The sequence below is a fragment of the Peromyscus maniculatus genome, chromosome 5, assembly GCF_049852395.1.
Source record: "Peromyscus maniculatus bairdii isolate BWxNUB_F1_BW_parent chromosome 5, HU_Pman_BW_mat_3.1, whole genome shotgun sequence".
NCBI lineage: Eukaryota > Metazoa > Chordata > Mammalia > Rodentia > Cricetidae > Peromyscus > Peromyscus maniculatus.
In genome coordinates this window covers 100,866,678-100,887,198 of record NC_134856.1, presented here as the reverse complement: position 1 = coordinate 100,887,198, position 20,521 = coordinate 100,866,678, and the positions used below count along the sequence as shown (strand labels likewise).

General features: G+C 39.1%; 1 protein-coding gene across 1 annotated transcript in view; it reads right to left on the bottom strand.

Moving 5' to 3' along the window:
• Vps41 (VPS41 subunit of HOPS complex) overlaps positions 1 to 11,181 on the bottom strand; it is a 166,266-nt gene extending 155,085 nt beyond the window's left edge. The window contains exons 1-2 of the mRNA XM_006988909.4: positions 11,044 to 11,181; positions 2,816 to 2,854 (exon numbers count right to left, since the gene is read on the bottom strand). Coding sequence (XP_006988971.1) covers positions 2,816 to 2,854; positions 11,044 to 11,064 — 60 coding nt within the window. The 5' untranslated portion in view covers positions 11,065 to 11,181. The remainder of the gene's footprint in view (positions 1 to 2,815; positions 2,855 to 11,043) is intronic.
• Positions 11,182 to 20,521: the final 9,340 nt, after the last annotated feature.

The window sequence follows — 20,521 nt, the reverse complement described above, 5'->3', positions numbered from 1 at the left end:
GTATTCAATAAGTATTTGAGTGATCAATTAGTCAATCTTGAACTGTCAGAAATAATTTTCCTTCCAAGCAGTAAAATTACAAATTACATTCAAAGGTCTATTAGGCCATGTTTATCTTTTTAATCTATAATAAATGGCAGATACATGGAGTGAAAATCTTACATCCAGAAAGTTCTACAAGTTTCTAAAAGGATAATATTCATAAGATTTGCTTCAAAGGGAATGTTTATCCATACCTGAATGATGCAATAATCAGCAGAGCCTATTTTAATACTAATAGGTCTTTAAATAAAAGAACAGATTTTTAATCTAAGGGCTACCTAGAAAAATGGAACCCTGTAAGTCTACACTATTTTACACAGCAATCAATTCAGAACAGGGTAATTACCATTGTAGGTACTAGTTGCTAGAAACCTGTATATTACAATTAATATGAGTAAAAAAAAATCAATTGAATTTTCAATAAATGATTCATAACCTCTGTTTAGCACGTGAGATTAAATAATTTTGTGTGGTGCATTTTCTGATTTAAAAATAACTTCTCCTGATTTCTCACAATGACTGGTTTTCACTTCAACAAAACTGCAAGGGAACTCTCCATGGGGCTGAAATGCCTAGAAGTTGATTTTATTTGAAGATTAATTTCTCACTCGCCATATTATTTTGAATAGCTTCAGCTGCCAATTCATTTTAATTTTAATGTTTAAAACTAAACTATTTAACTTATGAAACATACTCATTCCATCAGAACTGTGAATAAACTAAACCACCTCAAAGTCATCATGTTTAGAAAGTATGTTTTTTAATAACAGTAGCAAAAACTATAAGGATAGAGGTGACAGTAATTAGCCATTCTGTTATTACACACCTTGGCCAGGGACTAAGAGATGCAAAGTATGTACTTGAATCTTTGCCTCAATGGAATGCACTACAGACAAAAATCAACCAAAACTTGGCTATTTCAGTTGTTGTATGAATCATACACGGCCAATGCAGCCTTCTTACAAAGCAGACCCCAATGTTTCAGCCCACATATGGTGCTCTTCTCTCTCCTTGGATCTCCTCTTAAAACTGATGTGTTGGGTGCTCTAGAAATGCCTCAGCAGTTAAGAGCACTGGCTGCTCTTCCAGAGGTCCTAAGTTCAATTCCCAGCAACCACATGGTAGCTCACAACCATCTGTAATGAGATCTGGTGCCCTCTTCTGCATCATACATGCAGAGCACTCATAAAAAAATATAAGTAAATTAAAATTTTCTTTTACAAAACTGAAGTGTTGGGGTATTTTTTGGTTTTGGTTTTTAGTTTTTTGAGAGAAGTGTTGGTTTTTAACAACATTTTTTAATCCATCAAATTTAATTCCTGGTCCTTAGTCACCTAGTATAACTCCCAACTATATCAACACTACCACCCTTGCCAAACTCTTCATTTGGTTTCACTTTTCAAAATCAATGAAAATCATACACAATAGAAGACAGTGTTCCTTTCTCAGAGATCATCGGAACTGTTCTTCCACACACTGCCAGACACTAGCAGATATCATTTCTACTTATGAGCAAATTCAGAAAGGAAGCACCTGGGGTCTCATGGTACTAAGAATCCTACAGTGAAATCTTAAGAGCCATGACCAGAAAATGTCATAATCTATATGATGCTATCTGGAGAAGTATGTATAAACCTACTATTTCACAAGAAAAGCAAAATCCATATAATATGCAATGTATATCAACAAAAGATGAGATTATCAGATACAGTCACACTGGTAGAAATTTCTTGCAGGTTAGCAAGATACATTTTCATTTGCCTTTCCTAAATAAAATATTAAAAGAAAACAAATTATCCATTAGTCCATCCACACAATTTATAATCTAATTAATTTGCATTATGCTCATCCTATTTCTTATACAGAGTCAATTTTCAAAGCAGTGTCAATTTTAAAAGAACAATTTTATTTCCCTTGAGTAATAGTCTTTAACAAAACTCCCTAGTAGTTTTCTTTTTAAAGCAATGAGCTACAATTTCATTGATTCAGGAAATATAGATAGGGGCAGTGAGCATAAGGTATATGATCATTCACATTCATGGAAAAAGAAAATGGCCGGGCGGTGGTGGCTCACGCCTTTAATCCTAGCACTTGGGAGGCAGAGCCAGGCGGATCTCAGTGAGTTCAAGGCCAGCTTGGTCTACAAAGTGAGTTCCAGGAAAGGCGCAAAGCTACACAGAGAAACCCTGTCTCGGAAAAAGAAAAAAAGAAAAAGAAAATGAATGAACATACAGACTGGGGGCATGACTCAGCAGTGCGGCACTTGTCTACCAAATGTGGGGAGCCGGGCAGAATCGTCAAAGTAAGAAGAGGGAGAAAAAATATACATACATACATACACACACACACACACACACACACACACACACACACACACACACACACACCTTAAAACCACAATGTAAAAACTGTGAAAACATGCAGGCTTTAGCAGGTGGGCATCAGTTTCTAAAACTTTATGTCAGTCTTCCCAGCATACATAGCTGCAGGTAAAAACGCCATTCAAGATAACAGATAGAAATCCATAGTGTAATGACTAATGCCTTCGTCTCCAAAGATGAAGAGAAACATTCCTGTTTGGTTTTCTCTATATATGCTTAAGTTAATCCATTTAATGTTTTAAAGACAACCAGCACACAATTCCTTAAATCTTTACAGCCCTGTTCTTCTAGCCCTTTTTCTTATCTTCCAGGCCCTGGGAATGCCATACTTCTTTGCCAACAAGCTCAAGACAGCATCAAGGTGCATGGCAAATCTGCAGGCTCCATCTTACCTCTGATTCATCTGTAGACTCTTCAAGAGACCCAGTTTCCTGCAAGCACAGAGGAGAGAGGGTGTCAGGAGAATAAAAACCATTTGCAATGGGAAAGAATCATTGTACCCACCTGCTTTTCTGGAAAAGTCGTTTGCAACTGCATCTTAGAGGACTCCACATGCTCAGCTCTCACACCCCTTTTACAACTTCTCACCATGGCTGGCCTGGGATGGGTAAGGGGTGGGAGTGGAGGTGTGGAAGGGATAGGATTATGGGGCTCCAAGCTTCTGATTTCCCCCTCTCAAACTCTGAACAAATTACCCCAAGAACTTGATATGTGAAATCTGAATACTCAGCTAATGGAAATCCATCTGGCAAAACCTCACTGATACCACAGCAGAACAAGAAACCGCCACATCAAATGAGCTGGTTGTTAATACTGAAATCTCTTATGTCAATGAGTCAAAATTACCGTCTTGCTAAAAGTTTTAGGGAGGAAATTTGTTTGTGTCTCGGGACGGGGGATGGGAGGTGGGTTTGTTTATTAAGACAGATTCTCGCCGGGCGGTGGTGGCGCACGCCTTTAATCCCAGCACTCGGGAGGCAGAGGCAGGCGGATCTCTGTGAGTTTGAGGCCAGCCTGGGCTACCAAGTGAGATCCAGGAAAGGCGCAAAGCTACACAGAGAAACCCTGTCTCAAAAAAAAAAAAAAAAAAAAAAAAAAAAAAAAAAAAAAAAAAGACAGATTCTCATGTTCCAGGCTGGTCTTAAACACTCTATGAAGCTGATGAAGACCTTGAACTTCTGATCCTCCTTCCTCTACATCCTATGTGCTAGCATTACAGGCATGTGACACCATGTCTGTTTTTATGTCATGCTGGGGACTGAACTCAAGGCTCTGTGCATGCTAGGCAAGCACTCTACAGCTAAGCCACACCCCCAAGCCTAGAACAGTTCTTGTAAAAAGAATCTCCCTACAGTGGTACTCATCAAATGTGGTATAAGCCTGTAATAAACCAGTAACTCTAAGACAAATTCCTTCACTTAGCATAGTTCCCTTCTTGCTGCACAATGAATCTTGCTGCTCTGGAGGAAACACAGCAAAAAGGGGAAAAATGGACTTGATCCCGCTCATCTCTCACCTGTCCACTGAAAGAGAGAATCTGCTGATGCCACGCGTCCTCAAAGAAGTCAGCAAAATGAAGATTTACTTAACGTACTTATAGTTATCAATAGCAATAAAAAGTTACAGCTAATATGCTGACACTGAACGTAAGCATTTTACAATCCATGAGGTAAACAACGGGAGCAACAAAGGAAGAGGGGTAACAACATTTTAGATATAACACATTTTTAAGGAAAAAAGAACATTCTAAAACAAGTCAGATGCACATTATAATCAATTCAAGATGAATAGTAGGATAAATGTAAATCTGATGCTCAAAAACAACAGCTTTATTTTACATGTCAAAAAACAATAGAAGCTTGGAAAGAGACAGCTTCTTCTAGAGGTAGCTTGTCTTAAGGAAAATATAGTCCTTGTCTGTGAAGACCACGTGAAAATTAGAGATGCTACATGCAATTAAGAATTTTACTATACATGTGTTATTAACAGGGATAAACCAGAGAATCTCTTCCTCATGCCCATACAGTTTGTTTCATTTAATGTGACTCAGAATCTTAGAACTCATTAGTTTGAAGCTGCAATACTCCAAAACAACTGGTTGTTCTTACATCTGCAAAACAGAGAGAGAGAGAGAGAGAGAGAGAGAGAGAGAGAGAAATCCAGCTTTCCTACCATGTGAAGTTGTCCAGACAGTTAATGGCAAGTATCCCACCTACCCTTCTAAGTCATTTCTCCTCTGCACTAGCCATCCATTTCCTGGTTTTAGTTGTCTTACCATCTTGATCTAGCTCTTCTACACATTCCACTTTTAAAATGAAGTCACTATTCCAACTGAATATAGAGGTCAGAAATAACCCAAGTAAGCAGCACTAACTAATTTCCCACGAGCATCCTGGAAATTTCCCCACAATGGGAAAGGGTTCATCACTTATAATGACGCTGGAAGAACGAGGTCTCTACATCTAGAAGAATGAAAGCCACGCACAGTGGACAAAACGCCCAAAGTTAAGCTCTCCTCCCCTGAAGCTCCATAGAGAAAGCTCACTCGACATTAGCCTTAGCATTGATTTCTTGGATATCTCACAAAAAGCTAAAGCTGTAGATGTAAAAATAAATGATACTGCATCAAACTAAAAATCTTCTGCATAGCCAAGCAAATGATATATAAAGACAGCCTATGGGCTGGGAAAATTATTTGTCAGCCATACACTTCACAAAGGGCTAACCTCCCAAACCTAATTAAAAACAGGTCCTAAACAAACATTTCTCCAAAGAAGACATTTTAAAATGGGCAATTGGTACATTAAAAGGTGCTCAGACTCTCTAATCTCAGAAATGCTAATCAAAGCCACTCTATCACTTCAGATAACTGTAGGATAGCTTTTACTAGAAAGACAAGGGATGAGGAGAGCTGTGATGGGTCTGTTGCATTATCTCCTTATATGTGCAATAGAAAAGCAGGAAATGTCAAGTAGGCAAATATAATAAAGCAGTAGCTACTAAACAGGGTGTGTGGAAATGGTTAATGCAGGTCACAGGACACAACGCAGCAGATATGAAGGAATAAGTGTTCTAAAGAGCTCAGGGACAAAATAAGGACCATAGCTACTAAGAGTATATTCAATGAATTGTAAGGATTTTTGTGAAAGAGCAGATTAATTATGAGAAAATGAACAATTCTGAGAAGGGATGCGTATCTTCATGTTTCACTATGGTAACCACTTTATGAATATATATGAATATATATATGAATATATATGCTTCTCATAACATCATGCTGTATACCTTAAACACACAGTAGAAATTGATTTTTATAAATTTTTATAGTTACTACTCTGACTTTGTTACTGACCATCTATCATATTCCACTCATAATGCTAAATGTTTTAACATCTGGATGTCTATAACACAGAATTTAAACATTTCTAACCCCTTAGGCCAGAAAAATGAGGTATAGAGGCTGAATTTAATGGTTTCTAAAATATCTCTGGTCCCTGAGTTCCCTGAATATTAATTAAATAGCACTAGCAAAGCAATGTTGTGACACCCATACTAAAAACCTGTGTCGAGATCCCGATTTCCTATATCTAGAGTGCTAAAAACATACTTGGCTACTCTTCCAGCAAAATATTAAATCTAAGAATATTTTTTAATGTGGAATCCACTCAAATATACATAGTTGGTAAATGGGGGAGTGTCCCCTCACGTGCCTCATTAAAACAACATAAATCATCAACCAATAGAGCTGGCCCAGAACCTCAAAAACCGATTTCATATTTTTTACACCAGAAAGAATGCAGTGCCATAATGTGAAAGTTTCAGTGGTTGGCACCAGTTGAGAATGTGTGCTTCAGGACTCTGTAAGGTCTAACATCAGCATTAGCACAAACTACCTGAACACAGATACGGCCTCAACACATTTACACTTCCATCCATGTTATGTAAGCAATGCATGGTAGACCTCAGATATTAGCCCAGTATGGGTGCTTAGCTCCATTCTTTGACCAATCCTTCTGCTTAATGTTCTAGAGACAAAGAAGTAAACAGAAAGGCCTAAATATGCAAATACAAGAAACAAGACTGAACCATGACAGAGGTTACAATTAAAGACTGCATGGTTTTCAACATTTTTAGCCTCAAGAAATCTCTTATTTGAATCATGAAAACATAAGCTAAAACTGCCTTGTTCTCTATGTAACATAAGTCTCACCAAAACAGCCCACAAATAACGTATGAGTTTATGTATATGAGACAGGAGTAAAATTGAGATGATCAGAGCAATGTGGGGATAGGGAGTTATCAGTAGGTAGACTTTCAGTGTGTACGGTGGTGATGGCTGTACAGCAACTTGAATACACTTAATCTAACTCAATCACACACTTAAAAATGACTGAAGTTGTGAGCTTCATGTCCAACTAAAAACTCCATGCTGGTTTGGCTTAGGCAAAGGTGTTGGGCTAGAAGATACCCACTGACACAAATGTATAGCCACTCAAATTCTAGGCAGCAAGCTTAACAATAAATTCAGTAATTTACCTTTCTTTCCCAAAGCAATCTCTCGAACTCCAATCATCTATCTGAAGGACTTCCCCTATGACCTGTGTTGGCCCTGAGGTATTCATCAGCTGCCCAAAGCACAGATCAGACTGATTACTGCCATCCTCAAAGAACCGGCAGTGGTCTCCCAGGCCCAGACTAGATCAGATCTGAATCCCCAGCAAGGCAGACGGGGAGTAATTTCTGACACCAGGAGACTTCTAGTCTCTCCAGCCCCTACACAAATCTATACCACTCTAGGCAATCACTGAGAATCACATGCTCATGTCTCCATGCTAGAAGCGTAAAATGACAGGTAGGATTTAGGTGTGGCCTACAGATGTGTTGTTTAACCTAGAGGATGGTTTTCAGAAACATCTCTATAAAAGTCTGCATTTCCAATGTAAAAATCACATTACATCTACATAGTATCTGTATTTCTGCCTAACTTCAGTTGGACTGAGCAGCAATGCCAGGATGGAGGACATTTTACCCCTCAACACCATTTCCAACCCCACGTAGGTCGTGGACACTTGCCTTGAGTTTGTGATGCCCAATTGAGATTTTTCCTTAGGGTATTCCCTCCACTTAACCCTGGCTCAATTCCACAAGGATCCTTACGGTTTTCCATCTTCAAGTCGTGTCTCTGGAACTCAGTGGGGAAGGTGTCACAATGCTTCAACATGAGCTTCACTGTCATGACCCTAAGTTCATGGTACCAACCTGAGATTTAAAGGTAAAAAGCACTGGCTTTTCTAAACTTTCACTTTCCTTAACAGCCCAACCTTGGTTGCCCTGGCCAAGCCTGGATCTGAACGATTAATCTTTGTCTAATTTATAACTATTTTATCCTAACCACTTTAGTGGATTTATTTCATAACAAAGCTTAGAGAATAAATTAACAGGCAAGGAAATGGAGGCACTGAAGTATATACAAACCTGATTTTTATTTTATATGCACATTGATATTCATCAGCATAGACTGAACCATCTGATAACCTGCAATAAAGATGGAACCCCCCTAATTTCTAAGATGCAGCAGTGGAAATGAAATTTAAAACTCTCTCCTTCAGCCAAGAAACAGATGGTTAATTTTGTGGCTGGGTAGGCAGGATGAAAGTGTGTGAAGGCTAAGAGGAAGAAATGTAGACAATGTGATCCATATTACACCTGAAGGAGTAACAGCCCAACATTTTAAATATGATACAATGATTTCCCACAAACTCTACTGAACAGGATTCACATGTGACAGTTACAAGTGTTCTCCTCCTACTAGATTCATTTCAGCACTTAGGGTTTGGAAACCACTAGCTCTTGGGGAGATACAGACATGAGGAAGATATGGTCCTCATTCTGAGGATTCAGCAATTCGCAGGAGACAAATACACCCACCAGACTTCAAGCAGAGTGTTATTCATGAGAGGTCGGGACAAACACTGTTGGGCATCTGTGACGATAAAAGCCACCTATAAATCGTTCCAGAAATAAGCAAAACTGCTGGTTACAAGAATTCCAGGCAGAGCTGTGGCTATTAGCTTTCTATGAACTATAAAACACAAATGTTACTTTTACAAAGTACTTTTTCTACATTCAGCAAAATCAAGGCTTCCATTATGACTTAAAGACATCTGTTTACCCATACTCAAGCAGTGATTTCAGTTTTAAACTGTGAATTTTTTATAGTATGTTAACTCAGTACAGATGTCACCATTTTGGCTATTCATAAAATTAAAGGGGAGACAATCATCAAAGAACACAACACTCAGGAAAGATAAGCCAATGGGTTTAATTTGTGCTATTCATCTTGGAAGGATGTTTGCATTTACAGAACAGGGTACCAAGAAAATGCTTTGCCTCCCTCTGTAATTTGTCATGGTAGTTCATTTAATACACATGTCAACTCCTAAAGGACTCAAGAGGAAGAAAAAAAGATGCCATGATTTCCAAAAATATGCAAGGTGGCAAAATATGAGCACATTTACTCACTTGATTTTTGTGAACTTTGTCATCAAAAAACTGTTTGACAAAGGCCTACTATCAGATTTTAATGGCTCTTACTGTAAGTGCAAAATGTACCAATCCAGAAAATAAGAAAAGCCTGCTCTTTTTAATCTTCAAAGAACTAATAATACCAATATAATTATAGAATCATAACTTTTTATGAATTCATAGAACAAGTTATGAATGTACACTGGTACCAACTGGGAAGGAATGCTCTTTCCAATAGTACATTGGAAACACCACAGGAGGAATAAGGGCTAAAAGGAAAGCCATCAAGATGGTAAGGGCTAATTTTACTTCTTAAAGTTCATATAAATATATAAATATATATATATATATATATATATATATATGAAATTTAGATTTAGGTTCTTCAGCATATTTTAAAAAGCAAAGTGCAAAGTGGTCTAGTAAAAAATGTGAGTTTTGAAAACATGAGACTAAAACATTATAGATGTGGGCATGAGAAAATTCAAATTGACTGAATTTCAATCCATTTATCTATAAAATCCAATAATTTAATGTATTAAGTATCAAGCAATATCCCAATATTGGTCATCAATAGTGAATAAATTCGTACCATATAGCATGCAAAAGTGAAAATACACAAGAAAAACAAAAATTTTAAGACATAAATATTATGCAGAATATTATCAGAAGATGGTTTCAAAGAATGAGCAGGCGGTCTCAATCAGGAAGCAAAATTCCACAGAGGCATGAGGAAAGTAAAGGGGAACACCCTGTAGATATCAGAAATCCTGAAAAGGGCCAGTGTGAGCAAAGGTTCTGGGGAGGAAACATGCCTGGCTGGTTTACAGAACAAGAAAGGCAGTATGAGACAGAGTGGTACAAGAGGAAGATGCTGGTCGGAAATGAAGTCAGAGCATGTAAAGGGTGCCTGCACAAGGCCCTGGTCGGTAATTACCATATGGGCACTGTTTTACCACAGTTTGGGAGGAAAGGGTTTGAGACATGGAGGCTTTGTATGACTTCTGTATCAGAAAAAAAACATTTACCTCACAGAACTCTTTTGGAAGGACCAACTGTCGTGTGAAAGGGGCTTTTGAAGCTGGAAAGCACTGTACAAGTGTGAAACATCTTATCATCTACCTGATTTTCTAGTTTAACACCAGACAGCTTTGTCAAACTCCTCTTCTGCATGAGTGGGAATATAAGTTCTATCACACTGGATCTAATCTAAGAATTCAACGAACTGGGGCTTTTGTTTTGTTCTACAAAACCACAGCTATGTTTCAACAGAAATGGAAATGCCCAATGTGAAAAACCGACTCACAGTAGTCAAACTGAGTAAGGCCTGCTGGGAAGGCAAGTTCTGTTTGTTCCCCTTTGGCCTGCAGTGCAAAAGATAGTTTGCACAAATGATGGGTAAGAGGCTTTTGCTAACACAATGCCAAACCCACATTCTCCCAAGGCAAATTCCTTAATTTTTGGCATACATAAAATAAGCATGGATGTGAATGGTAAAAAGTATACTACAAGCCAGTGTCTCTTATGACAGTAAACAGCTCATCACCATATCTCTTCTTAAGGAGCATCACAGCAAGTGGCAGACAGGCCATTTAATGTAAGAAAGGGAAATATTGTATATGTCAAACTGAAGTGAAACTAGAAACGACAACTCCTGGGGTCTCTTCTAAGGTCCGGCCTTAGTCTTCTGTCAGTTTCATTCAGTTTTTGTTCTTTGCCCTAATGTGTGGCTATCAGAACGGCTGTATGAAAATGAAGCAGTAATTTCTACTCAACATCTCAGTGCTACCTTCTGAGCTGCAGGCTGGACGTTGCCTTCTAAGTCTTACCAGCAACAGGGATAATCCCTTCAGCCTTGCATAGCCCAGTCTCGACTTGCCTTCTTCGAAAAATTCCACTTAACATAAACCCGCAGGGCTGAGCCGAGGCTAGGCCGGCTCGGACTGTGGAGGTGTGCATGACGCTATCCCCGAGGGGAGGGGCCGCCCCAACTAGCCGGGCCAGGACAGTCTCAATCCCGGCCCTCCGCGCCCCAGACCCCCTCACTCAGGTCTCCATGTCCCAGTTGCCCCGAACTAGCTCTGCCAGCGTTTACCTGCTCCTCTGCTTCCGCCATAGCGCAGTCTGAGAGTCACATGACATACCCGGAAATAAGAGAAAACAGCCCTTGGCCACAGCAGCCTACTGGGAAATGTAGTTTTTCCCGCACCAATCCGGTTCCTTACCCAGCTCTCATTTTTACTCAACAGGGTTCCGTTTAAAAGAATCCAAAACATATTGAGTTAATGTTAGAGTTTATTTTGTTGTTGATATACGTCCTATTGTTACTGTAGTATCTATTAAGCACTTTCTATTCCAGGCTTGGTTTTCAGTAAAATTATGAATTATCTCATTTAGTACTCTCAGCAATCCCTACCGTTATCCGCACTAGCAGGGAAGAGCACAGCATCTCGGAGATCTCACTAATCTTACATGAGAAGTCTAGGTTTAGAATTGGTCCCTTCCCGATGCCCAAGACTACCATACCAAATGTTCTTCAGGCTAATACTGTTGCTGTGCCTGCCCACTCCCTTTTTTAAAGGATAGTGATGTCTGCAGTGTTGATTCAGAAAATAATGTATATTCTAACAAAGACTTGGTATCTTGGTACATTAAATGGACATCTTTCTTTTTAACTTAATTTTTTTGTATAGATATTTTTGCCTGCATGTATGTCTGTGCACACTTGTGAGCCTCGTGTCCTTTGTAGGCCAGAAGAGCTTATCAGATTCCCTGGAATTAGAGATACAGATATTTGAGAGCTGCCATATAGGTATCCTGAATCAAACTGTGAACCCCTGGAAGAGAAGCAATAGCAATTGACATATGTATATTGAATTTTTAAAATCCCTATTGTTTAATTATTTTCTAAACTTGCATTGACTATCTTCAAGATAAAAATATAAGTTTGTCATTTGTAAAGTCTGAAAAACATCATTTAGAAAACTTGACCCTACCCTATGTTTCTGAACAAAATCAACTGTCTTTCTATTCCACGGGAATCCATTCATCTGTCCAAAGACATTTGTCTGTTTATAGTGTCTTAATTCCCTGGCAACTCACAGAGGTAGCACAATTGGAAGCATTTGGTGGGTGTCTCAGCATCCTTCTTGTTCCCTGTGGTACACACTGACTCTGACCTAGTAGGAAGTTATATACTCAGTACTATGTGCTTCTCCTGGTCTCTGGGTGTTGCCTTCTCAACCTGTTTTCCCCAGTGGCCCACAAGCCATGATGATGTCAGCTCTCAGACACTTGGATTCCCCTGTGGACCTAAACAGCCTCCAAGACCCCTTGCTGGGGTCCCTCTTCCAGCCTGCTCCTCACTCAGCTCAGTTAGACACCCACAGGCAAACACCCAACCAAGGCCGTGTCTAATCTAAGAGTTTCTCACACCTGTTGTTAAGCAGCTCAGGCCCAAACAGTACTCATGAAGAATTTCAAGCCACAGAAGGACCTTGTAAGAATGTTCTCCTTGGCAGGAGCCTAGGTAATCTATCTCCTTCCTTTAAGGATCCAATGACAAAAACCAAACTTCTGACCCACCACAGTTTCCCTGGGAAATTAATGAGTTTATAGAGCTTACAGAGTATGCATGAGGAGCTACTATCAGGAGCACAAGTGGCCCCAAAGCAGCTGCACCAAAAAGTGCTCACCCTCCAAGGATGAAGCTTAGCCATAACAACAGATGGAGCCCCTTTCTCCTTGTTTTCCCATCGCCTACATACCTCTCCCAGAAACTACATGCAGTTAGGACAGACTGGCATAATACTGCCTGGGAGGAGTGGCTGGACACTGAAGTGAGGGTCCAGTGACCTCCCTACCTCCTTCTTTTTTTTTTTTTTTTTTTTTTTTTTTTTGGTTTTTCGAGACAGGGTTTCTCTGTGTAGCTTTGTGCCTTTCCTGGAACTCACTTGGTAGCCCAGGCTGGCCTCGAACTCACAGAGATCCACCTGGCTCTGCCTCCCAAGTGCTGGGATTAAAGGCGTGCGCCACCACCGCCCGGCATTCCTACCTCCTTCTATGAGGGAATGTCAACAGTTAACAGAACCAGTTGGACAATCTTTTGCAAGCAGACACAGACGGTCTTATGAAGATGGATATTGTTGGAATCAGATGTCAATGCAATGCAACAAGCCTTCCACACAGCAGATATAAAGGAAGCCCTAAGTTTAGTTACCGTGGAAAATAGAAAGAAGCTTTGATCTTTGGCTCCTCTGATTTTCTTCACAAGCCATCATTTTCCCTTTTCCATTGTGGGCCACATCTACAGAAACTAGTGAGACTGCCTTCTCTTTGGACTGGCAGAATCCTGTCTTGATCAATACCTACACGAAGGAGGAAGAAAATGCAGGATTGTTATCATGGTTTCTTCCTTGCTGTACTTTTCTTGCTGTTCATTTCAATTTTGGTGAGAATCAGTCATGCCTAAAAGGAGTGATTAACTGCTGGAAAATCATCATTAAATTCCCAAACAAGGCTTTTGTTCTTGTTCTAGACAACCCTGTATGATCCACTTCAAATTTTGAGGATTTTTTTTAATTTTTTTTGTTTAAGTTTGTTTTTTTTTTTTTTTTTTGAGATCAGGCCTCACTATACAAGCCTGGATGGCTTAAATCTTGCTATATAGACCACTGCCCTTGAACTCACAAATCAGTTTCCCAAGTGCTGGGATTAAAGGCATGCATCACCATACTCAATCCTCAAATTTTGATGACGTCCTTTCCTTCTAGGCTGGCATTCTTTTTAACTCCACATGGCTTCTGATGCACACACAGATAGATATGGAGATTGTGTGTGTGTGTGTGTGTGTGTGTGTGTGTGTGTGTGTGTGTGTGTGTGTGTGTGTGTGTCTTTCTTCTGAGGATTTTTTTTCAGCATCTGGAGCTCTAAGTTTGTATGTTGAATGAGTTCTCTCCAAAGAGTCTCTAAAGAACACATCCCTTTCATCCACTACACAGGTTCTGCTCAGCAACATGGAGAACACACTAAAGTAGTCTAGACAAGCAAAGCTGGAAGCCAGTCATCAGCTCTGGCCCATGGTAGACTTTTAACTCTTTGAAATGAAGAATGTTTAATATCTTATCTTTCTCAAAGGAGATGTTGTGGGATGAATTGGAAAAGCAGTTGAAGTTTGCTGCAGATTCTTCTTTGCTCACCCAAACCCAGAGAGTCCTAAGATAATGCTCTCCACATCTTCTGTCTTCACTATAATAAAATACAATGAGCATGGGATCCTTCAGGCACAAGGAAGATGAAGAGGCAAAAGCATGCAAAGTTGCAACCTACTATGGGCTAGGTTCACTATGGGTTACTAGGCAGAATGAAATTGGCTTGTGACCTCTGAAACCCACATTTTCTCCCGTGGGAGTTTAAGGTTCCCTTATCTGAAAGGTCCTAGTGCTTCCTCTTGCTACACAAAATACTCTCCACAGATCACCTGGGACCTCATTAGAACTGAATGAGTGACTTACTGAACAATAATTGATTTTCAATAATGACCCCAGGTTATACATACATTGGTAAAAGCTTGAAAAGTGTTTGGCCTAGCAGTTACTAATTCTACATCAGACCACTCATTTTTTTAATGCATATTGTCTACTCAGCCTCTCCCTTCAAGCTATGGAGAGATAGACTAAGTTCAACTCCTCATTCTCCCTGTATAGGACTTGAAACTTACTTGGTGTGAGCAACCAGACCTCAGCATTTATATTTATAGAGTAGTTTGCTGAGTTTAAACATCTGTCTTAAAAGTTATGCCTATAGGTTTGAAACAGAGTAGTATCTTAGTAAATTATGATAGCCAGCTGGGCAGTGGTGACACACACCTTTAATCCCAGCACTCAGGAGGCAGAGTCAGGTGGATCTCTGTGAGTTGGAGGCTAACCTGGTCTACAGAATGAGATCCAGAACAGGCTCCAAAACTACACAGAGAAACCCTGTCTAAAAAAAATTATGATACCCGTTCTATTCATAATAACTTTATCTCGCTGGGTGGTGGTGGCGCACACCTTTAATCCCAGCACTCGGGAGGCAGAGGCAGGCGGATCTCTGTGAGTTTGAGGCCAGCCTGGGCTACCAAGTGAGTCCCAGGAAAGGCGCAAAGCTACACAGAGAAACTCTGTCTCGAAAAACCAAAAAATAAAAAATAAATAAATAAATAACTTTATCTCATTTTAAACAATATGAATGGCTTCAATGTTGACCCTTACAAAGTAGTGCTTCTACGTTTAGCAATGAGAACTCAGCAAAGTGTGAAGGTGACCTTAAAAAAGCACCAGCTAGGTAGCCTTGCTGAAAAAGTAGCAGTTTCAGGAAACCACCCCAGTCTTGAGTCTCTGTGCTTTGTTACCATGGCTTTCTCCTCCAGGTGCTTTTGTTTTTCTGCTCAGTTTGATTTGGAGAGATGATATCAGGCAGCATTAGACTGTTACCTTCTTCACACTAAAATCTTTAGGATGAAATGACAAGCAAACTCACAGCATGTTACATTACCTGCTTCCAACAGTACCCTTCCACCCTTTCTTTAATTAACTTTTCCCTAAAATAGAGAAAATAACATTAATGCTATCTTTAGTGATAACAAGCCTCAGTTTATTTCACATTTTCGTTTTTTAAGAATGGAACCAACTGAAACCTTCATAGTCTACTACTACAAATGCTATTTTAATATACAGCTTACTAGAAATATCAAGTGTCAACTCCCTACCTCTAGTTTAAAAAAAAATCCTGAGATACTCAAGTCATAAAGAGAAAAGATTTGTGATGGTTCACAATTTGGGGTATTGTAATCCATAACAAACCACCACCACCACCACCACCACCACCACCACCACCACCACCACCACCCCAGCTTTAGAGCCTGTGAAGAGCCAGCAGATCGCAGTGGGGGTGGGGGGTGTGAAACAAAACCAGAAGCCTGGAAGAAGGGACCCAAGTTCCACTGCTCACACCCAGCGCCCTAATACCTCTCATTAGATTCAGTTCTTGAAGGTCATAGGATATCCCAAAGCACCAGGCTGGGAACTAATCAAGCCTTCACTACCTGGGTTTTCAAGAAACGTTTAATATTCATACCATAGACGCCAGTAAACCCACTAGAATTTTAAAACAATCCTTTTCTAGTTATAAACATAATATACACTTGTACATGTAGTTAGAAAGATAAAACTTATATGTGAGATATCCATTCAGGTCGCCATTGCTGGAATACATTTTTGTATTCCCCTCTTCTTCTTCAACTATCCCCCTTTTCCTTTCTGCTCTTTCTCTGTGTTTAAAGATTTGTTTTCTAACAAAAATATGGAGTCAAATTTTGTCATCTGCTTTCTTCACTTTGTCCTATTTCAAGCTCACTTTGAATTAATATTATATATTGTCCTAAAATATTCATTTAGTGGTGCTTATTGCAGCTTCGTTCTATGAAAAAATGCTAATCTTGATAAACATTCATTTTGTTGTATGATTTGAATAGAGCTAATTAACATTTCACTTGTCCAGTTGGTAGATATTTCCTTAAGAACATACGTTGAATATGACCAGGGATAGCCTGGTCACTGACACCTTTAAAGTCATCATAAAAGCTTTTTGTGTGTGTGTAAATAGCACAAAAATGCCTTTTAAAGATCCATTAAGCACTGACATGTACTGATATGGAGTACTTGAGAAGATCTTCTTACGCTACATGTTAAAATGACACTTAGAATACTAGATGGAACAAGTTTTAGGGGCTACAACTTTTGAAGAACTAAAATGCAAAATAAGTGTGGGATTCCTACCATGTGCCTTTCTTTCAGATATATTCAGGGGCCACTTGTTTTAGAGGACCACAACATAGTCTGTGTGTCCATAACCCACTTACTGAAGTTCTTTCATATTTTTGACAGAAGAGCACAAAACAATTTTTTTAACCATGAATTCAATCTATCCTGAATCCAGGTGTTTGACTGTGCCAGGAAAATGTATTATTTAATAAAATCCTTCATTTTCAATCAAAAGTTTGAAACAAAATACTCAACACATCCTGCCACTGGATCCAAAATTTATTTGCAAACCATGGTCTGCTTTTCGGGAGAATTTAAGGTCAAGATATTTTTATAGATGAGCCCAGCTTCTCTTTCATATGTATAGAGTCCTTCAGACATAAAAACAAACTAACAAAACTGTAAAAGAGGAGGAGGAAGGAGAAAGTAGAAGGATTTGTTGTACAAACTAGAAACAACGCCTGTCCCAGTTATGCTCTAAAATTGAACATAACCAGTATGTTAGCTATTGAAAATTAATGTTCATTTCTTATTTTAAAAGACAGTAGCAAGAAAGATTCTTAGTCAGGTAGCTATTTGATCATAATAGAGCTGACTCCACAGATGATATGGATATAACACAGCATATTACTGATGCTATTAAAGGAATAAACATTGTTATGCTAGTTTAATAATTTGGGGCCTTGATTACATAGTAGTTTACAATGAAAATAAAATTTAACACCACGGGGTTTCTTTTTTATTTTATTATGTTTCTGCTGTGCACTGTCATTTATTGCTCTAGCAAGGCTGCAATGTGGCCAGCAGGAATCTCAGCTGTCATTTGTGCTGGCCACATTGCAGCCAATGACAATTAAGCTTTAATTGAAAATGAACCTTTAATTGAAAATCCTGATTTGACCACTATTACTCAGGCTGTAGCCCTTCAAATAGTACATATCTCAAGGAGAATGACAAAAAGAAGAAAGTTCAGAAAATGGGGACATGGGGAAGGACACAGGAAATGAAGCCACGCCTGTGCCCTTAGGTAAACATTATCAGACTCCCATATTGTACAGCTTGGGGTCTGCACCTGTAGATTCAACCAAACTCAGAGAGAGAATATTCCAAAACAGAAAAGAAACAAACAAACAAACAAAAACCCACTTAATTCTGTACAGAAGACTTAAAATTATTTTACATTTATTTTCATAGCATTTACATTGTTTTAGGAATCATAAGTAAACTAAAGATGATTTCTACTCTACAGGAGTGTGTGGGGGTTATATATAAGCCATTGCTATTTTACATAAGGACTTTGAGTATCTGTGGATCTGGGCATTTCCAAGGTTCCTGGAACTAATTCCCTGTGGATGATCTGAGTAGTATTTACATTTTCATTTGGAACAACTGACAATTACGAGAGAGAGAGAGAGAGAGAGAGAGAGAGAGAGAGAGAGAGAGAGAGAGAGAGAGAGAATCTGTGACATAATCAAAACCAAGGGTAGGGCCTCTCCAACAAGTGCATCTTGAGCTTCGATGACATATGAGTATTTCCTTCCATGTTCTTTCCTTTCCACTCGCTCATAAGGACCTCTCTAAGCATTTCCTTTAGTGCCTTTCTTTCATTGTTTCTATAGACTCTAGACTCTGCTTCAGATAAGAATGTTCCGGCTTTTCTGTTTCCACAAATGTAATGACAGAGAGATTCTGTGCTGAGTAGACCCTGGCCACACCCACACCCCACCAAACACCTCCACTCACCAAATGCACGCTATTGATCATGATTCTTTTCCTGAAATTGCTGCAATGAAGAAGTAAAGAGGCCACACTGTATTCTGATATTTATGTTCTGTTTGATATCACAGGAAACTTTTTGTTAAAACACATTCAAATCCATTCCCCAATGCAGATAAAGAACCCTACATCATACAAAGTTTGCTTTCCCCTCTTAACAATCCTTCTGTTGTCTCACCAGTGGTCTTTTTTTGTTTGTTTGTTTGTTTGTTTGTTTGTTTGTTTGTTTTTTGAGACAGGGTTTCTCTGTGTAGCTTTGCACCTTTCCTGGAACTCACTTGGTAGCCCAGGCTGGCCTCGAACTCACGGAGATCCGCCTGGCTCTGCCTCCCGAGTGCTGGGATTAAAGGCGTGCACCACCACCAACCGGCTCACCAGTGGTCTTTTAAAGTCAGGGAAACTACCTTGGTTCCCAGCAGCAAGGGATCAAGGAAAAGTATCTTCAGATAAAGACAGACTGTGTTCTCTGATCTTTGGATGCTGGTTACAATTGTTTACTCCCACCTTCTCCTAGTTTATTCCTACACTTGTGTCTAGCACTAATAAATGCTGAACATACCACCATTCTGATGCTAGCTGAATTTCAGCAATAACTGATTTTACCAAACTTTCCTTTCTGGGTTTTTGATGAACAGTCAGCCAGACCAATAGCCAGAACCATTTTAGAAACACTTTCAATTTCATAAAAAAAAAAATGTAATTAAAATACATTGTCTATACAATGCGGTTCATGGATTAGGTCAAAAGAAGACTAAGAAGGAGGAGGAGGAGGAGGAGGAGGAGGAGGAGGAGGAGGAGGAGGAGGAGGAGGAGGAGGAGGAGAAGAAGAAGGAGAAGAAGAAGAAGAAGAAGAAGAAGAAGAAGAAGAAGAAGAAGAAGAAGAAGAAGAAGAAGAAGAAGAAGAAGAAGAAGAAGACTAACCTTGAGTTTCCATTCCTGGTTGATCTGGAGTCATGATTCCAAAGAGCAACACCTTAAGACAATTGCTAATGCTCAGACCTAGCCATCTTGCCATTAAGAACATTGTAATGAGTACTTCTTGGAATAAAAGTAATGCATTTCCTCATATTTCCTTAGTGGCATGTGGTTAAGTGAGCAGTCTTCTGCTGTTCTATAAAAGGGCATACATAGAGTACTAGCCAACTAAGACTTAGATATAGTTCTGCAAAATAATGCTCCCTAAATAAAGTACAGTTTACTCTCAAAGCACCGAGTATTTTGTTTACTTCTCTTATAATAGTTGAAAATTGATGTGTTTATCTAATTATTCTTTGTCAATAAAACATGGGATATTGGGACAACCTGAACGATCAGAGAAGTGACAGAGAAGCAACCAGTGACCTCCTCTCTCTTTTGTTCCTTGATACAAAAAGGCTGAGACCCTCTCTAAGCCTGGCCCTACTACTTCTTGTCTATCTGTACTCAATCCTCAAAAATCTCGATGGTAAATTTTGGTCATCTAGTAGCTAGCGTCTGCCCTCTGATTCAAAACAAACTTTATTGTTGGTCTTGAGAGTGTCGGAATGCAATAAAAATATCACACATTTCCTTCTTTTTGTCTAAATAAATGGGGGGAGTTAACTCTGACACAGAAAAATTATATACAATAAGAACAATGATCAGGTAAGAATTACATTCATAATGTCCAGTCCATTTGCATTAGGCCAATTCAGAGAAAATACTCCATTTTCTATCCTATCTGGGTGAGTCCAAAGTTTTGTGCCTAATTCACTTTCTATCCTAACTTGTATTACTAACCTAAAACTATTTTTTTACACCTCAAACATTTTCTTAGATAAACAATTTAAGCTTTTATGACTCTCAACCTTATACACTTTATACCCCTTTTGTGAGTTTCTTTTCTGAATTTTGTAACAAGGAAAACTATAACTATCAAGTCTTCAATCTTCATCAGAGACCCAAGAAGGATAAAATGTTACTTAAGTAAACAGGAAGTACAGAGCAAACAACTTCCAAACTATAGAAATGTCAGAA